Source organism: Takifugu flavidus, chromosome 8 (genome assembly GCF_003711565.1).
Source record: "Takifugu flavidus isolate HTHZ2018 chromosome 8, ASM371156v2, whole genome shotgun sequence".
Lineage (NCBI taxonomy): Eukaryota > Metazoa > Chordata > Actinopteri > Tetraodontiformes > Tetraodontidae > Takifugu > Takifugu flavidus.
The window spans coordinates 15,634,365-15,654,074 of NC_079527.1; the positions used below are offsets into that span (position 1 = coordinate 15,634,365).

General features: G+C 51.1%; 2 protein-coding genes across 9 annotated transcripts in view; both read right to left on the bottom strand.

The window, feature by feature from the left end:
* Positions 1–682: 682 nt before the first annotated feature.
* Positions 683–6,362, bottom strand: lrrc38a (leucine rich repeat containing 38a). Its single transcript, XM_057039679.1, has 2 exons — positions 4,475–6,362; positions 683–3,537 (listed from the first exon to the last, which is right to left on the bottom strand). The coding sequence occupies exons 1-2, from the start codon at positions 5,100–5,102 to the stop codon at positions 3,290–3,292; spliced, it is 876 nt and encodes a 291-aa protein (XP_056895659.1). The 5' UTR covers positions 5,103–6,362; the 3' UTR covers positions 683–3,289.
* A 115-nt stretch (positions 6,363–6,477) lies between these two features.
* The window catches only part of LOC130529435 (ephrin type-B receptor 2-like), a 17,938-nt gene continuing 4,705 nt past the window's right edge, over positions 6,478–19,710 (bottom strand). Inside the window, exons 2-16 of one of the 8 annotated variants that reach the window (XM_057039653.1) lie at positions 16,144–16,208; positions 15,120–15,804; positions 13,273–13,428; positions 12,856–13,191; positions 12,656–12,780; positions 12,353–12,515; positions 12,164–12,272; positions 11,929–11,999; positions 11,702–11,824; positions 11,341–11,588; positions 11,051–11,266; positions 10,827–10,976; positions 10,542–10,735; positions 10,314–10,469; positions 6,478–10,203 (exon numbers count right to left, since the gene is read on the bottom strand). In XM_057039653.1, the coding sequence (XP_056895633.1) occupies positions 10,095–10,203; positions 10,314–10,469; positions 10,542–10,735; positions 10,827–10,976; positions 11,051–11,266; positions 11,341–11,588; positions 11,702–11,824; positions 11,929–11,999; positions 12,164–12,272; positions 12,353–12,515; positions 12,656–12,780; positions 12,856–13,191; positions 13,273–13,428; positions 15,120–15,804; positions 16,144–16,208 (2,906 nt within the window). In that variant the 3' untranslated portion in view covers positions 6,478–10,094. Of the gene's footprint in view, positions 10,204–10,309; positions 10,736–10,826; positions 10,977–11,050; positions 11,267–11,340; positions 11,589–11,701; positions 11,828–11,928; positions 12,000–12,163; positions 12,273–12,352; positions 12,516–12,655; positions 13,192–13,272; positions 13,429–15,119; positions 15,805–16,143; positions 16,209–19,710 lie in introns of those variants that run through there. The other 7 variants (XM_057039654.1, XM_057039652.1, XM_057039651.1 and 4 more) reach the window with 7 other exon arrangements.

Here is a 19,710-nt window from a genome sequence, read left to right on the forward strand (position 1 = left end):
TGAGAATCCCAGCAGAAGGGTCCTCTTCTTAGCTAAGAAAAACACTACCCTTGACATTTTTATTGATATTTTAATCCAAAATAGAGAACAACAGAAAAAACGACTTTTGCCAAAAGGGCATTTCCAACACTTGACTGCAACAATAAGATCACAACAAATCCGGGTGGTAGGAGGTCCATTTTGATTGAAAAACAATTTAAGGGAATTAAGTGTTTCTTTATTTGTATATTAATACCTTGGTCAAAATTTGCTCTATATAATTCAGAGAACCTGACATAGGACAGCATCAGTGTGTGTAAATTAACCCAAAAATAGTAGCAACAAGTCGTGTGTCACATGAAATGAGGAAAAGTTTCTTTTTAAAATAAAGACTATTACAAGCCCAGCAAGAGTGCTGACAGATGGAATCCTTCAGTGATCTGCTGTTTCCATAAACTGCTGGATGCTCCCTCCCCTCACATAATCCAGGACAGTGTAACGGGGGAGCAGGGGGCCATCTGTCCTGCTGCAGAGTCTCACCAGACCCATCTCCAGCTCAGCCCTCAGCACGCTAACAGGACGGATCCTCTCCGTCCAGCCACTGACCGTCAGGGCAGGCAGCCCTGTTGGGGATATTATCAGTTCTGGAAACAACAGACTGTGCAGTCACACATTCACATCCTCCAAAAATCAGGACAACAAATTCATATTTTCAAGCATGTTTATTAAAATGTTCCTCTGTCCCAGAATTTATCACACGCACAGTTATTCTAATCCTTGTTCATCCTTAGCAACAAACACACGAAGCCCTTTCAAACTGGGGATTACAAATCTCGTTGGCACCTATTCTGTAAGTATGGACTGCATCCTGCGCACATCTGCGCACATCTGTGCACATCTGTGCACATCTGTAATCTCCGGTTCACAGCAGCACTTTTCGTCAGCATTGCTCTTCCGGTCAGATCACATCAAAACATCAGGACTATTATATACTGGACAGAACATTTGACCCCAATGAAGATGTTTGGAAGCACCAAACTGGGCTTTCAAAAGTGTGTGTGTGTGTGTGTGGTGTGTGTGTGTGTGTGTGTGTGTGTGTGTGTGTGTGTGTGTGTGTGTGTGTGTGTCATCGTTCTTCGTTCCTCACTTCTTGACTTTTTTCTTGGCTGTTTATTGCTTGTTTCATTTGGAGATCATTAAGATAATGGAGAGTTTAGGTACGTCACTGTGATAAACCAGCTCTGAGACCCTGGAGCAGCTCAGATGTGGACGTGGACGCGTCCCCCCGACCAGTGTGACCCCACACGTCACCACAACACTGGGGTCATTAACGTTGTCACTTCAACATAACAACAGGCTTCATGTCAGCCTGGAAACCAGAATCTTCCTTCATTTAAGCTCCTCAACTGTTCCTTCAACTGTAAATGTTGGTTTTTGCTGCCGAAATTTACCATCATAACTTACCATCTCTACCCAGAAATGCAAAATGAAACATTTATTTATTGTAAGAAGAAGAAATGTATCTTAAAAGGGAAATATTTTGTCCACTACTATGCAAGGCACTTCACCTGTTCATATGTCAAGCATGAAACCACTTAATATTGTTTAAAAGTCACATTATTTCCTCCAATTTGGAGAAATAACACAGCATATTTGATGATCATTGCTTTTATTAGATGCTGCTATTGAAATACGCCAAAACATGGTTTTAGATGAAATCGTGACATCATTTAGTTTGTATGTTTAAGTTTGATTCATCAAATAATGATTGGAAGACATTTCCACCCTGACTGAGGACAGATGAGGTGAACAGTCAGGGGAGAACGTCCATCCAGATGAGAACGTCCATCCAGGTGAGAACGTCCAGTCAGGGTAGAACGTTAAGCCAGGGGAGAACGTCCATCCAGGGAAGAACGTCCATCCAGGGAAGAACGTCCATCCAGGTGAGAACGTCCAGCCAGGTGAGAACGTCCAGTCAGAGGAGAACGTCCAGCCAGATGAGAACGGCCAGCCAGGGAAGAACGTCCAGCCAGGGGAGAACGTCCATCCAGGGGAGAACGTCCAGCCAGGGGAGAACGTCCAGCCAGGGGAGAACGTCCAGCCAGGGGAGAACGTCCATCCAGGGGAGAACGTCCATCCAGGGGAGAACGTCCAGCCAGGGGAGAACGTCCAGCCAGATGAGAACGGCCAGCCAGGGAAGAACGTCCAGCCAGGAAGAACGTCCAGCCAGGTGAGAACGTCCAGCCAGGGAAGAACGTCCAGCCAGGGAAGAACGTCAAGCCAGATGAGAACGTCCAGCCAGGGGAGAAACTCCAGCCAGGGGAGAACGTCCAGCCAGGGAAGAACGTCCATCCAGGGGAGAACGTCCAGCCAGGGGAGAACGTCCAGCCAGGGGAGAACGTCCAGCCAGGGGAGAACGTCCATCCAGGGGAGAACGTCCAGCCAGGGGAGAACGTCCATCCAGGGGAGAAACTCCAGCCAGGGAAGAACGTCCATCCAGGGGAGAACATCCATCCAGGGGAGAACGTCCATCCAGATGAGAACGTCCATCCAGGTGAGAACGTCCAGTCAGAGGAGAACGTCCAGCCAGGGGAGAACGTCGAGCCAGGGAAGAACGTCCAGCCAGGGTAGAACGTCCAGCCAGGTGAGAACGTCCAGCCAGGGTAGAACGTCCAGCCAGATGACAACGTCCAGCCAGGGGAGAACGTCCATCCAGGGGAGAACGTCCATCCAGATGAGAACGTCCATCCAGGTGAGAACGTCCAGTCAGAGGAGAACGTCCAGCCAGGGGAGAACGTCGAGCCAGGGAAGAACGTCCAGCCAGGGTAGAACGTCCAGCCAGATGACAACGTCCAGCCAGGGTAGAACGTCCAGCCAGGTGAGAACGTCCATCCAGGGTAGAACGTCCATCCAGGTGAGAACGTCCATCCAGGTGAGAACGTCCATCCAGGTGAAGACCTTTAGGAGACCAGGTGGGAGCAGCTCCCATTGTGACCTCCTAAACCAAAGCCGGGGCCTTTTTCTTTGCTAATCTCTGACTTTAGTCTCATCCACAAATGTCTGATTTCCCATAAACGCTGATGTGTGTTTCTGCTCCTTCAGGCACACAGAGGGAGAATTTCCTACATTCAGTGAACACAACACCCCTCATGCTGATTCCTCCTGATCGTTCCTGAACCCGTCTTCTCCTCACAGGAGTGCTGAGTTTAGATGCTTCTCAGGAAGGTGAGCAGAGCTGTTTCCCATATTCCCTGGACCTCCAGAGGAACCGTACCTGAACCATTTGCCGTGCAACAGGTTTCTCTCCTCCTCAGTCATTCCCTTCCTCTTCGTCATCCTTGCTGCCTTTGCTGAGACGTTGGAAGCAGTGGACCGTGGAGGCCAGGAAGAAGCTCGCCATGATGGCCGCCACCGACACAGAGATGCCAGAGAAGATGACGATGAGGTAATCGGTGAGGGTGAGGTTGCTGCGGCACTCTCGAAAACTTTCCTCAGAGAGTAAAGTGAGAGGAACCCGGCGGCCGTCCAGGGGGAGAGAGCACTCCTGCTCCTCCAGGCCTGGAACACAGAACAAGAAGAGACTTTAGGAGGTGGAAGAGTGGTGCGTTACCCCGGTAACCTGTCAGCAGAACTATTCTATAACCTCACGGGGAAATGACTGTAGCAAGGACGATGTTGCTACTGGTTCAGATCAACAATGTGGCTGATGTTAGTGGCCATCATCAAAGAGGGGAAAGAGAGGATAAAAAGGACCGGCGACCTTTGAGCATCTGGGAGGAGTCGGAGCAAAACCAGTAGAAAGGCTGAAGAATCATAAAGTATCACCATCAGCATGGAACAACAAAGCAGCATAAAATCCTTTTTATTCTTCAGTTCATCTTTGATGCAAATTATTTCACAGAGAAGCAATAAGCAAAAAACGCTGTTTGAAGTAAAATGATGTAAATCCTCATGCATCACTAGTCATCGTGTGTGTGTGTGTGTGTGTGTGTGTGTGTGTGTGTGTGTGTGTGTAACATCAGGAGGGGGTTTCCGTAGAAAGGACTCAGTGACCTCATTGCTCAGTAATATTTTAGTCACGTGTGGCTACAAAGAGCAGCCAGACACGGTTTGTTTCTCTGCATGTTTGTGTGTAAAATGTGTGTGTGTGTGTGTGTGTGTGTGTGTGTGTGTGTGTTAAGAGGGTTTCTGCATTCTAACAGGAAATAGCGACGCTGGATGGTGGATTAACTAGGAGGATTTGTAATTGTGTCACATTCACTTCAGAGCACGTGATGCCAGGTGATGTGAGCAGAGAGCAGGTGAGGTCATGGGGTCAAGGGTCAATGTTAGGGGTGTAGCTAATCTGTCCCAATCTGACAAACCCCTCTGTGTTCGTCTGCTTTGGTCGGTCCCTTCACCGACGTCACAGAGGCACAAACGTGTGGTCCAAAACTCCCTCGACTGAGTCCGGTTCTGTCTTGGTGGTGGGGTGGGGGGGGTGGGGGGGTCTTACCCTTTGGGAGTTTGTGGCGATTCTCCAGCATCCATAAAAACAGGTTGGCGAAGCGGCAGCTGCAGAGCCAGGGGTTCCCCTCCAGACGCAGGACTCTGAGGGACGGCAGCGACTCCAGGATGCCCACATCCAGCTGCGTCAGGCCATTCTGCTCCAGCTCCAGCTCCCTCAGAGAGGTCAGCCCTGTGAAGGCGTCGCTCCCCACCATGCTCAGGCGGGGGTTGTTCCCCAGTCGCAGTTTGATCAAACTCCTGGACTCCCCAAATGTCCCAGAGGGAATTTCTGTCAAGTTGTTGCTCCCAAGATCCAAGAAGACCAATCGAGAGGAGGTGGTGAGGGTCCCAGGCTCCAGCCCAGAGAGGGAGTTGTTCCTCAGGTCCAGATAAACCAGGTCACTGTACAGCACCAGGAAGTCAGAGGGGATCCAAGGAATCCAGTTGTTGGAGAGCAGCAGGCGGCGGACGTCCAGAGGGATGGAGGTGGGGACACCGGTTAGACCTCGGCCAGTGCAGTCCACAGTGTGGTGGTCTGGACACACACAGCTGGACGGACAACTATGAACACGCGTGATCAAGGTGGAGGAGATTAACGCCAGGAAAGGTTGCAGCCAGTTAATGCATGGGAACATTGTCGGGGGGGCGGTGGCATTAATCAGGAGATGGGGGGTGAGGGGAGACGGATGGATGGATGGACAGCATGTAAACAAAGGAACGGGAAGGGGACGGAGAGGTCAGACAACAACATTTCAGATAGCCATTAGCGTCCCTCTGCGCTGCTGCACCTCAAAGCACAAAGAACTCCAAAAGCCATCGAAATATATTCCAGGAGATTGTGTAACAGCAGCCGGATCAAAGAGGTGCCTGCTGGCTTTAAGAGGAGGAGGGAGGAGCCAAAGGGGGGCGCACGCAAGAGAGCAGCAAGGGCGGGAGGGGGGATGTGTGAGAGGACAGGATTAGCACAGAGGTAAACAGAGCAGAGGGGCGGGGCTTGTTGAGGAAGCTAGCAAACGTGTTCGGATTAGCAAGACCGACCACCCAACACACATGCACGCACAGAGGACAGAGGGGTTCAATGGACTGGTTAAACTGGGACAGAGAGGGTCAAAGACTGGTTATACTGGGACAGAGGGGGTCAAAGACTGGTTATACTGGGACAGAGAGGGTCAATGACTGGTTATACTGGGACAGAGAGGGTCAAGACTGGTTATACTGGGACAGAGGGGGTCAAAGACTGGTTATACTGGGACAGAGAGGGTCAATGACTGGTTATACTGGGACAGAGAGGGTCAATGACTGGTTATACTGGGACAGAGGGGTTCAATGGACTGGTTATACTGGGACAGAGAGGGTCAAAGACTGGTTATACTGGGACAGAGGGGTTCAATGGACTGGTTCTACTGGGACAGAGGGGGTAATAGACTGGTTCTACTGGGACAGAGGGGGTAATAGACTGGTTCTACTGGGACAGAGGGGGTAATAGACTGGTTATACTGGGACAGAGAGGGTAATAGACTGGTTCTACTGGGACAGAGAGGGTAATAGACTGGTTATACTGGGACAGAGAGGGTAATAGACTGGTTATACTGGGACAGAGAGGGTAATAGACTGGTTATGCTGGGACAGAGGGGGTAATAGACTGGTTCTACTGGGACAGAGGGGGTAATAGACTGGTTATGCTGGGACAGAGGGGGTCACAGGTTGCAGGCTGGTATTATCAACAATGTCCACGTCCATATTGGCCTGAATGGTTGGGATGTTTTATTCCACAGGGGACAGGACAACTGTCCTCCCTGTCTGGTGTCCAAACTCTGCGTTGCAGCCTGATTTGGCGCTTGGACCCTTTGGCTGCCTGACTGACGATGGGTCACAGTTGGAGGTGCACGACGTGCACGTATGTGATGCTGCAGACGACTGCTGCCTCACGTTTTCGTGGGAAATTCTAGAATTTGTGGCGTAATTCCTGACGGCTGAGACGGTCAGAGACACAAAGCTGCACAACTGAAATCACCTTTTTATGCACTTTTATTGAAGACAGTTGCTACAAAACGCAGTTTGTTGTGTTTTCTTTCATCACTTTTCATTTCTTTTGTACAAAATAAACCAATGACAGTATTACAAATAACTGAGAAGAGCACGTCATCCACAGGAAAACCATCCAATAATCACACAGAACAGGTCCCAGTGGAATCACAGTGGTGGAAGAAGGCTGGAAGAAGAGAGTGTGAGCAGATCCTTCAGAACCTGACTGCGTCGGGCCGGATCTCAACTGTCGTGAGCGAAGGAGGAAGCGGCGTTAAAGGGAAGGATGCAGGAGGCGGCGTTAAAGGGAAGGATGCAGGAGGCGGCGTTAAAGGGAAGGATGCAGGAGGCGGCATTAAAGGAAGGATGCAGGAAGCGGCGTTAAGGGAAGGATGCAGGAGGCGGCGTTAAGGGAAGGATGCAGGAGGCGGCGTTAAAGGGAAGGATGCAGGAGGCGGCGTTAAAGGGAAGGATGAAGGAGGAAGCGGCGTTAAAGGGAAGGATGCAGGAGGCGGTGTTAAAGGGAAGGATGCAGGAGGCGGCGTTAAAGGGAAGGATGCAGGAGGCGGCGTTAAAGGGAAGGATGAAGGAGGAAGCGGCGTTAAGGGAAGGATGCAGGAAGCGGCATTAAAGGGAAGGATGCAGGAGCTCTGTGCTAAATTCTAGGAGTTTGTTTTCATCGGTCAGCTCTACTGGACATCATGAGACGATACTAGAACCAGATAAAAATGGAACCACGTCTCACACAGAACACAACGCGATCCGAACCTGGTGAACACAACGGAAAACCTCGCTTTATTGACAGATCTTAGATGTTCGGGGGAGGGGGGGGGATCTCTGACTGCTCATGCTAACGGAGGGAAGTGACAGACAGGTGGATCTACGGCTCCACTGCTGGATCTGTTCTGGTCTCGCTGGGGGGACCAGGTGGACCGTGTGAGCTCGCCCACATCCCAACCACAGCAGGTAAAGCAGTGATTCCCCCCCCACTTACTTTCTCTAACAATTAAAAAAAAGCTGTGTTGTGAGAAAGAAAAGCTTCAACACGAGTCCGTTAGTATCGTCTCACAATGACAACTTGGTGCTTTGAGGGCAGCAGCAGACGAAGGGCCTGAAGGGCCTGAAGGGCCTGAAGGGCCTGAAGGGCCTGAAGGGCCCCTTGGCTCCTGGTGATGCTCCCTCACTGATACAGTGAAAAGAACCTCCTTCACATAAGGGACATTTAGGTTTGCCAGGACCCATGAGTCTACAGGGGACGCGGGGACGAGACTGTGGGCTGGACAGCGCTGCTGCTGTGCTGCAGGGCCTCAGTGTGCCACAACACGGACGTGAGCAAAGTGCCTGTGCGCCAGCGTCCAGTGTGTTTGTGCGTCTGTGGAGCATAGAGGGGCCTTTAATCATAACACACGTGACACAATATCACAGAGCTGTGAAAGCAGCAGAACTTTTAAACCCCAACGGAAACGGAAGGTTGTGGAAGAGCTTTCCTCCCCGCTGAGTGTGTGTGTGTGTGTGTGTGTGTGTGTGTGTGTGTGTGTGTGTGTGTGTCTGAGGAGGAGGAGGAGCTGCTCTGCTTCAGTCCACATAACAGAGAGAATATGTTCAAAGATAAACATGCACAAACACACATATTTTACATGAAAGCAGCTCCGTGTCTCAACGTGGGACCTGCATGAAAACGCTGGTTCTCAAAGAAGACGGGACGCGTTGAACAGACACTTTATGCAGTGGGACGATGTTTGGAAATAGAAACACACATTTGACCTGTTTGAACGCATCCTGGATTTTGGCTGCTTGGGCCACGTTTGATAAGAGTCGACCAGGAACCTTCTGAGACCAACATTACATTCAGAATTATCATCTCACTGCCAGAAGCTTTTTTTCCTCTCAGTTTTACAGTGTAAGTTTTGTCTTTGCAGCATTAATACTGGAATGTTTTTCCCTCTTTTGTCAATCAACACGTCACATTTTTGGGAATATTTCCCTTTTTTTTAATCACCTTTAGAACAGGAGACAAGAAAAAGCAGCGAACACCAGCTTTTAGAACCTGATTCATGAAAAGGATCCAATGGAAGCACTGACCCAAAAATGCAGAAGGATTTATAATAACATGGCCGGTTCAGAACAAGTGTGATTGGGAGGTGTTCTGCGGTGCCACTGGTTCCTCATCCGAATGAGGAGATTCTAACATTTACAAGAAGCACTGGAAGGGTTTGTAGGCAGAGCTTCATAAATAAGACATTAATCTGTGAGCTGTGCTAAAAACACTGAAAATGAAATAGAACATACAAAAAAACACTGAAAAACCTTCAATAAAAACCATCCAGACACGACATGAAGCTCAGCAAACGTCCAGTTGGATGAACTCTGGTGTATAAATTATAAAAGCGCCATAAAAACACTTTTTAAAATAAAATGCCACAAAAATAAATAAAATGACTAAATAGTTTTGAGTCTGTGTGTGGAGGGGGGGGGGGGGTTCCTGAAATCATCTTAAACCACAGAAGGACCAAACCAGTTTCTACCAGCAGGGGTCAGAGGTCATCATGGCGTCACACACAGGTCCTGTATGACTGGCAGTAAACCTGAGAGGATGAACACACACACTAGCTGACAGTCACCTGACACCCCCCCAGGAGCCCTGGGGAGCCACACGAGATGGTGACGAGGTCGTGTATCGTCTGAGTAGCTGCCCCCCCAGAGGCAGAGGGGCCGTGATGAAGGTGGACGTGTACGCGAGGAGCCCTGAAGCTGCCCTGTAATCATGGGAAGAGACCTCTGGAACACCTGGGCAGGCGGAGGTGAGAGCCAACGCGCTCGACTGGTTCATCAAGGAAGAAACACGGATGCAAAGGCTTCAAACTGCACATCAGAGGTCAAAAGGTCATGAGACATTCAGACAAACTCTACTGATATGTACAAAAGGGGCTGTTTGGTTCCTGTGAATAACAGAACTTTGTGAAATCAGGACACATAAATCTGTCCTCTGTCTGAAGCCACGTGAGAGGAGGACGTCCACGTCCCACTGCAGGTGAGTCTCAGGGTTCACACCTGTCCATCAGCTGGCTGGAATCACCTGGAATCACCTGGAATTCCTCCAGCACCTCTGTGGATGTCAGCAGAACCCCGCGGCCGCTCCGACTCCTTCTGCGGTTCCTGTCGTGACCTTCTTGAGCCTCTTTGCTGTCGGGCTTCTGTCACCTGTAGTTTTCTGGTTTCAGTGATTCGTTTGCATTTTAAACCTCGGCTACCTGGATTAGGCCATCACAAACTGACAAGCCCCCAAAATCGGGTGTTTTATGGAATCTGAGCTGATTGTGTGAGTAGGAAGAGGGATTTAGAGTCTGGTCGTGTTTTTGGTAGTTTAGTGAAGCTGCAAACGTGACGAGTTTCCACTGAGTGAAAGAGGAAAGACAAGAGTTCAGGTTGAAGACTGGGGGGGTGAGTTTTACCTGGCGCAGCTACTAAATGACCCAAACAACTGTGCTGCAGACTGTTGGAAGCTTCCTGAGACGGTCTGGAGGAAGAGGTGGCACCTGTGTGGAGGACAGAGGGTCCAGCTGAAGGTCCCCTGCAGACGCAGCTCCGGACTCCTCCAGCCCTCACACCTCCACCGACGTGATCTGATTCATCTGCGCTCTCATCAGCTGGATGCTGTTGAGGATCTTTTTCTGGTGGCCAGCCAGCGTCACTCCCACTCTGAGGATGTCCCTGAAGAAAAAGGAGCGTTCCTGTCTCAGCAGCAGCCGTCATTATTCATCTGACCACAGGTCGGTACGTTAGCGGGGGGCTAGAGGGAAGATGTCAGGAATGGAACTTACTCCATGGTCATCTGAGACACCATCTCAAAGCTGGTGAAGCCTTCGCTGGCAAAGTTCTCCTTATACTGGCCCATCTTAATGGCGTCCAGCCACTCGTCCACTGTGCTGAAAGATGAGAAGTCGGGCGTGCTGCGATCCAGAAGAGGTAAATGAACACTGGAAGAAGACAAAAGGGAGCAATCAGCCCGAGCGAGATGGTACGTGCAGGCCAGAGGCGGCGGGCGGTACCTGGAGGACAGTGGCGTCATGGCCTTCAGGCTGTTGGGGTTGCGGATCATTTTGTCCAGCGTGCTGACGATCTGGCTGAATTTGGGCCTGTTGTTGCGTTCTTTCTGCCAACAGTCCAGCATCAACTGGTGAAGCGCACTGGGACAGTCCATAGGAGGCGGCAACCGGTAGTCCTGCTCGATGGCATTGATGACCTGCAGAAAAACCAGTTGTGGCCAGTTTTGGTGCTCAGAGAGCTTCATCTTTTCATCTGTGACCAACATTCTGGTCGAGCTTTCCACTCACGTCCTGGTTGCTCATGTCCCAGTAGGGCCTCTCTCCATAAGACATCACCTCCCACATCACGATACCATAACTCCAGCAGTCACTGGAGGAGGTGAACTTCCTGTACTGGATGGCCTCTGGAGCCGTCCATCGAATGGGAATTTTCCCTCCCTGGAAGTAAGAGGCCGGGAATTCCGTCAAACACGTTTAAAACCCGCAGAGCTCCAGTCTGGATGAAGACTCACCAGAGCGCTGGTGTAGGTGGGGTCTGAGGTGTCGTCCTCCAGGAACCGGGACAGACCAAAGTCGGACACTTTGCACACCAAATTGCTGTTGACCAGGATGTTCCTTGCGGCCAGATCCCGATGGACGTAGTTCATGTCACACAGGTACTTGATCCCTGCTGCTATTCCGCGCAGCATTCCCACTAACTGGATCACTGTGAACTGCCCGTCGTTTTGCTTGAAAGAAAAAAGACACATTTGAGTCTGATGAAGCTCTTTGGTGCTTTGGTGCTTGGCCGTGTCGCTGTTACCCTGAGGAAGGAGTCCAGGGAGCCGTTCTCCATGAACTCAGTGATGATCATCACGGGGCTGCTCTTGGTCACCACCCCCTCCAGGTGAATGATGTTGGGATGGTCGAACTGACCCATAATAGACGCCTCGCTCAGGAAGTCCCGCCTCTGCCGCTCCGTGTAGCCTACCTTCAGGGTCTTGATCGCCACCAGGATCTCTCTCTTTCCCGGCTGGCGCAGGTTTCCACTGCACACCTCCCCAAACTCACCTGTCCAGACCAGGAGCATCAAAAACACGTTTCCCTTCATGGTCGTAAACGTGGAGGGATTCTGATGTTGGTGATCTGCGAGATATCTAAAGAGCAAAGGAGGAGAAGTCGACCTGCACCGATGACTTGTTCAATCTTGACGCAGGAAATGTCGATCTCCTTGGCGAACTCTCTGACGGCTTCATTGGGGTCCTCGTATGTGAACGGGTCGATGTAGATCTTCATTCCTGGTGACACTTCAACAAAAAGACGGAAGAGACAGCAAGAGCTGTACAGGCCCCGAGCGACGGAGAGGAGGAGAAGAAGCTGCAGCTCCACCAACAGAACCTCTGCTACTTACTGTGCCCGCTGGTGTAATGCTGCTGCAGCTTGTCTGTGTACTCCGAGTCTGTCCGCTCCGAACTTCTCCTGCTGCAGACACAGATGCACGAGAGCGCACGTCAAGGTGCGTTTGTCGGGGTGGAGGGAGACCCACGTCAATGGTTCCCACCATTACAATGCAGACGTTATAAATATGTGTTGTGGGACTTGAAAAAAGCTCCCCTTTAGACTGGAGAGGCGACCTAATGATTCACCTGCGGCAGACGATTATCAGAACCGTGACGGCAATGATGAAAACCAGGCCGGCTGCAGCCGAGCCGATGATGAGCGGGAGCTTCTCGTGGATGCTGGAGTTATATTCTTCTACAGAGGACACGAAACACACATGACAACCCCGCCGAGGACACAGCACCGACTCCCCAACCCTTGATCACGTTCCTTACCTTCAGTCATTGTTTGAAAGTACATTTTGCCACTGAAACGTCCAAATCCAGCAACGGTCCGAGCCCGAACTTGGAAGACGTAGATGGTTCCGGATTTCAACCCTCGAATGACAGCTGTGTTTGTCTGACTCTTTGTCAAAGATGCGTTCCACTCAGCCTGGTTCTGCAGGAGGAATCAGACAAGTGAGCACCATGATTCCTGAGCTGTGTGTGTGTGTGTGTGTGTGTGTGTGTGTGTGTGTGTGTGTGTGTGTGTGTGTGTGTGTGTGAGACCCAGAAGAGCCTCCTAACTGAGCTCAGCACCTTCTCGTAGTACTGCAGCTCGTACTCCAGGATGACTCCGTTGGGCTGGTCGGGCTGGGACCAGGACAGAGTGATGCTAGTCGGGCTCCTGTTGACCTGGTGGATGATGGACACCGCTGATGGTGCTGGAACCAACAAAGAAGAAATGAAGAGAGAATGTGCCGAAAGCAGGAACCTGTCAAGAGCCGGAGGATCCTCACCCGCCTGGTTGGTGGTGATGTTGACTGAAGCAAACTGGGGTGAATATGGGCTCTGGTCCGAGACGCCGTTGACAGCCTGGATCTCAAAGGTGTACTGGGTGTGAGCCAGCAGGTCGCTGATGTGGACGTGGGTGTCCATCAGTCCCAGCTGACGGGGGACAAACTGCACGTTGTCCCCACAGCGGGTGCAGCCGCCGCGGCCGCTGCCGCAGCTCTTGCAGATGATGTTGTAGACCACGTCTTCCCGGCCGCCGCCCTCCTGCGGTGGACTCCACTCTAACCTCAGAGACGTCTCGTTCACGATGGAGATGACGCTCCGCGGAGCTGAGGGAACAGCTGCAGCAGACACACGTGATCAGGCAGCGCCGCCAACACGGGCGTCGCGGCTCAAGCTCGCCGTGTGGCGGTGACACATACTTGTACAGGGCATCTGCTGCGGGTCGGCGTCGGTGCGGTAGTAGCCGGAGCGGCAGACGCAGTTGGTGGCGCCCTCGTTCGTGGTCCTGCTGTTCATGGGGCATTGCTGACACTTCTCATCTCCCTGTGCAGCCTTGAAGAAGCCGGAAAGACAAGCTGGAGGGCAAACAGGAAATACGGGAGCATTTAGGAGGAGAGGTGACCCGACCCGAGCAGGCCGCACAAGAACCGCTTCAGATGGAATCGGCTGACGCGGTGCTGGTGGCTACCTTCAGATCCAAACCCATCTGCGTCTCCTTTTTCTGGCTGAGCTGCTCGTACGTCTCCTAAAGGTCAGCTGACTGAAGTGACACAGACTAGACCTCCTTCAGGTTCTGTTGGCTCTGCTGTCTGCAGGCCTGAACACCAGGGGACCGGATCAGCTGCTCCTCCTGTCTCAGCACTGACTGATTTATGGTTCATGTTTATTTACCTCCAACACGATTTGGGCCTAAATGCATCAGTCAGCTGGTTCTTCTCTTGACGTCCGAGACAATAAAGAAGTAAGTCGGCCTTGTTTGAATCTCTGGAGAGGAAATCCTTTGACCTCCATCCGCAGATTCAAGAACTGAACCTTTAAGAGGATCAGGTCACACATCAGGTACCCCAGACCTGATCAGGTACCCCAGACATGATCAGGTACCCCAGACCTGTTTAGGTGCCCAGACATGATCAGGTACCCCAGACATGATCAGGTACCCCAGACATGATTAGGTACCCCAGACATGATCAGGTACCCCAGACCTGATCAGGTACCCCAGACATGATTAGGTACCCCAGACATGATCAGGTACCCCAGACATGATTAGGTACCCCAGACATGATCAGGTACCCCAGACATGATTAGGTACCCAGACCTGATTAGGTACCCCAGACCTGATTAGGTACCCCAGACATGATCAGGTACTCCAGACATGATTAGGTACCCAGACCTGATTAGGTACCCCAGACCTGATTAGGTACCCCAGACATGATTAGGTACCCAGACCTGATTAGGTACCCCAGACCTGATTAGGTACCCCAGACCTGATTAGGTACCCCAGACCTGATCAGGTACCCCAGACATGATTAGGTACCCCAGACATGATCAGGTACCCCAGACCTGATTAGGTACCCCAGACATGATCAGGTACTCCAGACCTGATTAGGTACCCCAGACATGATCAGGTATCCCAGACATGATCAGGTACCCCAGACCTGTTTAGGTGCCCAGGCATGATCAGGTACTCCAGACATGATCAGGTACCCCAGACCTGATTAGGTACCCAGACCTGATTAGGTACCCCAGACCTGATTAGGTACCCCAGACCTGATTAGGTACCCCAGACCTGATTAGGTACCCCAGACATGATCAGGTACTCCAGACATGATCAGGTACCCCAGACATGATCAGGTACCCCAGACCTGATCAGGATTAATGATCAGCTGGCTAAAGTCAGAATCATCTCCACCGTGTGCACCGGATGTCAAAAAAACGGCTCTTGACCTCCGAAGAGGCCGAGATCCGGCACACGTGGAGACGTTGAGAGCAGCAGGTCAGTGTGCTGGCTGCAGAACCTGGTTCCTGAACCTTCAACAGTAGAACCTGCCCAATCTCCCTTCCTCCTCCTTCCACCTGTCCATCATTGGTATAAATGTAGAAATAGTGTTGAATTGAATTGAAACAAAACACATGCTGCTACCAAATATCACAGCAAAAATTGAAACTAGCGTTGGGCCACCAAAGTCAAAGTTCTGGATGGGGCCCGTCCCTGGTGATGAGTGGACTGGTTGATTACAGTAGCCATCGGCTACAGCGGCCTTCTTACCTCTGCAGGCTGTTGCGTTCTCCACCGGTTGGTAGCCAGCTTTGCACATGCAGCGGCCGATCGGCACCATCCACTCGCCCTCCCCGTTACAGTAGAGCTTGATGGGCACGTCCACCTCCTCCCCGTTGGGAACGCACACCCCCCTGGCTGCTACCAGAGAGGTGCTCTCGGCTCCAGAAAGAGTCTCAGGGAAAACAGCACCGTTCTGAATCACGCGAGGACACTTCCTGTAGAAGACTCGAACAGCAATGAGGGACATGCAGGCGCCGTAGTCCTGGAAAGCCAGGTAGAAGCCATTCCGGGAAACCGGCCCAAAACTGCGAACTTCACTGTTGATTTTCATGATGCGCCCCCCGAGGTCGACCTGAGAGAAGCTCTCATCAGCAGCTATGGTGTCCACTTTCACCCACGGGTTCTCCATCCAGGGTGGGGATGAAGGGGTGGCCGTGTCCGAGTCCGACTCGTAGTAGTAAAGGTTGAAGGTTTCCTTACACGAGCCGGGAACGTTGGGTATCGAGCTGCAGTCACGCACTGAAAACTTCATCTGCACGTGGATCCGCTGAGCGCCGCCGCGCCGGATGTATTTGGTGCGTACCCAGTTGTTCTGGCTGGCATCAAAGACGTTACACACCTGGTACGTGCGGATGGTGTTCATGTTTTCATCGTAGCCGCTAACTTCTTCCCACTAGAAGAGGAAGAGCATGACGAGAACCTTTAGATGAAGATGTTTACATGAACCTCCACACAAATATTGGCATAAAAGACATTTAACCTTAAAAATGTAGCCACCTTTCTAAAAAGTATGTTTCAAATGAGTGAATTAATGCATTTTACATGTGTATTCAGGCACCTTCAACCAGGGCAGTGAGCAGCTGTGGAGGGGGCGGAGCCAGTGGAAGCTAATGTTTAAAGTATCCAGTTGATGTTTTAATGTGCTAATAAGTTGACCCGATTACGCCACAGGAGGCCTGCTTGCAGGTTTCTACCTAATGCCCAGCAGCATCTCACGGTTTCTTCCACTCACCCCTTGAGACGGGTTGATGGTCCAGCCCAGTTCTGCTGTTGCTGTTGTCGAGTCCATCAGCACCTCTGCAGGTAAAGGTGGTAAACAGAGAAACAGCGTTAAAATGACCCCTGGTTGGATAAGGACTCACAGCAACCCTCACTGGTAAATATGTGATAAACAACCCAAAGGATTGTGGGAAAGGACCTCAGCCAATGGGGAGGCTGGAAGCGTGCGCGCGTCCATACAGAGCAGACGGCTGGGAGACGAGCAGCGGCTTTAGTCAGTGCCTCCTGGTGCCACTAGAGGGCGACAGAACGTGAACAGTGCAGCTAAAAACATTCCAGTCTAAACTGCCTTTTTTCATCTTCATGTGCCGACGGCCACGAGGGTCTCACTTCAGATTGTGGCCTTAATTCTGGGTCTGATGTGTAAAACAGGCACATTAGCATCTGCAGTTCTAAAAGATCGATATGAACGATTGGACCGGTCACACGTCCGGTGCGTTAAGAAGCAGCATTTCAAACAAGACGTATGGACGAAGGTCCTGGACTGGATCAGCTGAGTCTCTGTCCTCACCCGCGGTCCTGTCTGACGGTCTGGACTGAGGACCAGAACCGGGCCGACTTCAGTCTGAAGTGACCCTGACAGACACCACAGGGTGCGTCTGTCTTCTTCCTGGGCATGAATGACCCGGCGCGAGGAGCGGCGGCCGTGTCGTCGCTCCGCGGCGCAGGAGGAAGCGTGTCAGACGCAAGCGTGCTGCTCCGCTCCGTTTCCTGCGCGTGTTCAATTATTCACAGAATCCTGACAGTCTGCAGCGGAGCAGAGCTTCTTCCCTCTGAGCTTCTCAGCAGAGTCAGAGTTCATCACAAACGTCACACCACCCGTCCCCCCAGCTGCCAAAGCCGGATCTTCTCCTGGTTCTGTGGGTTCGGTCTCACTGGCACACGGCCGGGTCACGTCAGGGACCAGCGGAGCGTGAAGGCATCCACATATGGCTGTGAGACACTGAGGACAGCCGGGACAGTGCCGGGCTGTCCAGGTCCCCCCCACAGCTCTGGATCAGAGATGTTGTGGAGCTGGAGCAGTTTTCAGGAGAATCCACATTTGGCAGAACGTCAGCGATGTACGTTGAGCTGCATCTAAAATGGAGCCTCCTCTCCTCCAATAAGAGCAACCAGTGTTGCAGCCCAATGGCCCATTTTTACGGCTGCTCGCTTCCTGTTAGCATCAGCAGCAATTAATGAGGAGCTGGAAGGGAGCGGCGGGCCAGGTGTCAGAGCTGCGCTGAACAGGAATAAAGAGGCCACGAGCGCTGACCCGGAACCAATTCCCACAGACTCGGCCAAGAAGGGAGCAGGAGGGACGGTTCCTCTGAATGTGCCTCTGTGCTACAGCAGCATCTCACTCACACACTGCTGGCTTCAACAGTCCCAAACCTCCAACAGTCCGAAACCTCCAACAGTCCGAAACCTCCAACAGTCTTAAACCTCCAACAGTCTGAAACCTCCAACAGTCTGAAACCTCCAACAGTCTGAAACCTTCAACAGTCTGAAACCTCCAACAGTCTTAAACCTCCAACAGTCTGAAACCTCCAACAGTCTGAAACCTCCAACAGTCCCAAACCTCAACAGTCTGAAACCTGCAACAGTCCGAAACCTCCAACAGTCCGACACCTCCAACAGTCTGACACCTCCAACAGTCTGAAACCTCCAACAGTCTGAAACCTCCAACAGTCCGAAACCTCCAACAGTCTGACACCTCCAACAGTCTGACACCTCCAACAGTCTGAAACCTCCAACAGTCTGAAACCTCCAACAGTCTGAAACCTCCAACAGTCTTAAACCTCCAACAGTCCGAAACCTCTTCCACAAAGTCCAACACACACAGTCAAAACATCTGGTGCTTAAACTATGTCAATTTAAACTACATATATTTAATTTAAACTATGTTAATTTAAACTCCACAAACACTTTGAAAAATTCGACAAAACTTGAAAACATGATTTGATTTTCAATGAATTCCAGCACAATAACAATTTCAATTAAAAAAAATCACCAAACCAACGCCTGTAATCAATGGATAATCAATTACAAAGCAGGTTTATTATATCAAACTAATCATTTGAACTTGGAACCAAACGGAATCAATCACAGAATCTAACAGAATGTGGGTGTCATGGATCAGCGCCACTCTCTCCTCCCTGCCTGTCTGCGTGTGTCAATATCGGACCACGATCCATGTCAGACCGATTCAGTGCTGCCTGCACACACACACACACACACACACAACACACACACACACACACACATACACACCCACCACACACACACCCACCACACACACATCACACACACACCCACACACAGACACACACACACACACTTTTTTCCACCCCACACCTGTCTTCCCTGAGAGGTGACCTCAGCTCAGAGGTCATCATCATCATCATCGCCACCATCATCACCACCATCATCATCATCACCATCATCATCATCACCATCATCATCATCGCCACCATCATCATCACCATCATCGCCACCATCATCATCATCACCACCATCATCATCATCACCATCATCATCATCGCCACCATCATCATCATCATCACCATCATCATCACCACCACCATCATCATCACCATCATCGCCACCATCATCATCATCATCACCATCATCATCACCATCATCATCATCGCCACCATCATCATCACCACCACCACCATCATCACCACCATCATCATCACCATCATCATTGCCACCATCATCATCATCATCATCATCATCATCATCACCATCATCACCACCACCATCATCACCACCATCATCATCATCACCATCATCATCATCGCCACCATCATCATCATCACCACCACCATCATCACCACCATCATCATCACCATCATCATTGCCACCATCATCATCATCATCACCATCATCATCATCACCACCATCATCATCACCATCATCATTGCCACCATCATCATCATCATCACCATCAACGCCACCACCATCATCATCATCGCCACCATCATCATCATCATCATCATCACCATCAACGCCACCACCATCATCATCATCGCCACCATCATCATCATCACCATCATCGCCACCATCATCATCATCATCGCACCATCATCATCATCACCACCACCATCATCACCACCATCATCGCCACCACCATCATCATCATCACCATCATCATCACCATCATCATCATCGCCACCACCATCATCATCATCGCCACCATCATCATCATCATCACCATCATCATCATCATTGCCACCATCATCATCATCAGGAGGGGGCGGGGCTTCAAAGACAACAGCTATTCCATTGGTCCATAATGAGGAACAGTGCAGCCAAAAGGAGGCAGGCTGCTGTCATTGGCTGGAGCTGCTGATGGGAGCGTGGAGCAGGGAAATGGGGACAGTGTGGGCTGGTGAGGGCTGGCGAGGGCTGGCGAGGGCTGGCGAGGGCGGGGGTGGGGGCAGGGGTGGGGGTTGTATTAGTATATGTTGCCCTCCTTTCGTGACTAGACATTTGTCATGTCGCTTCTTTGCTTCCTGTAATTTGAGCACAACTG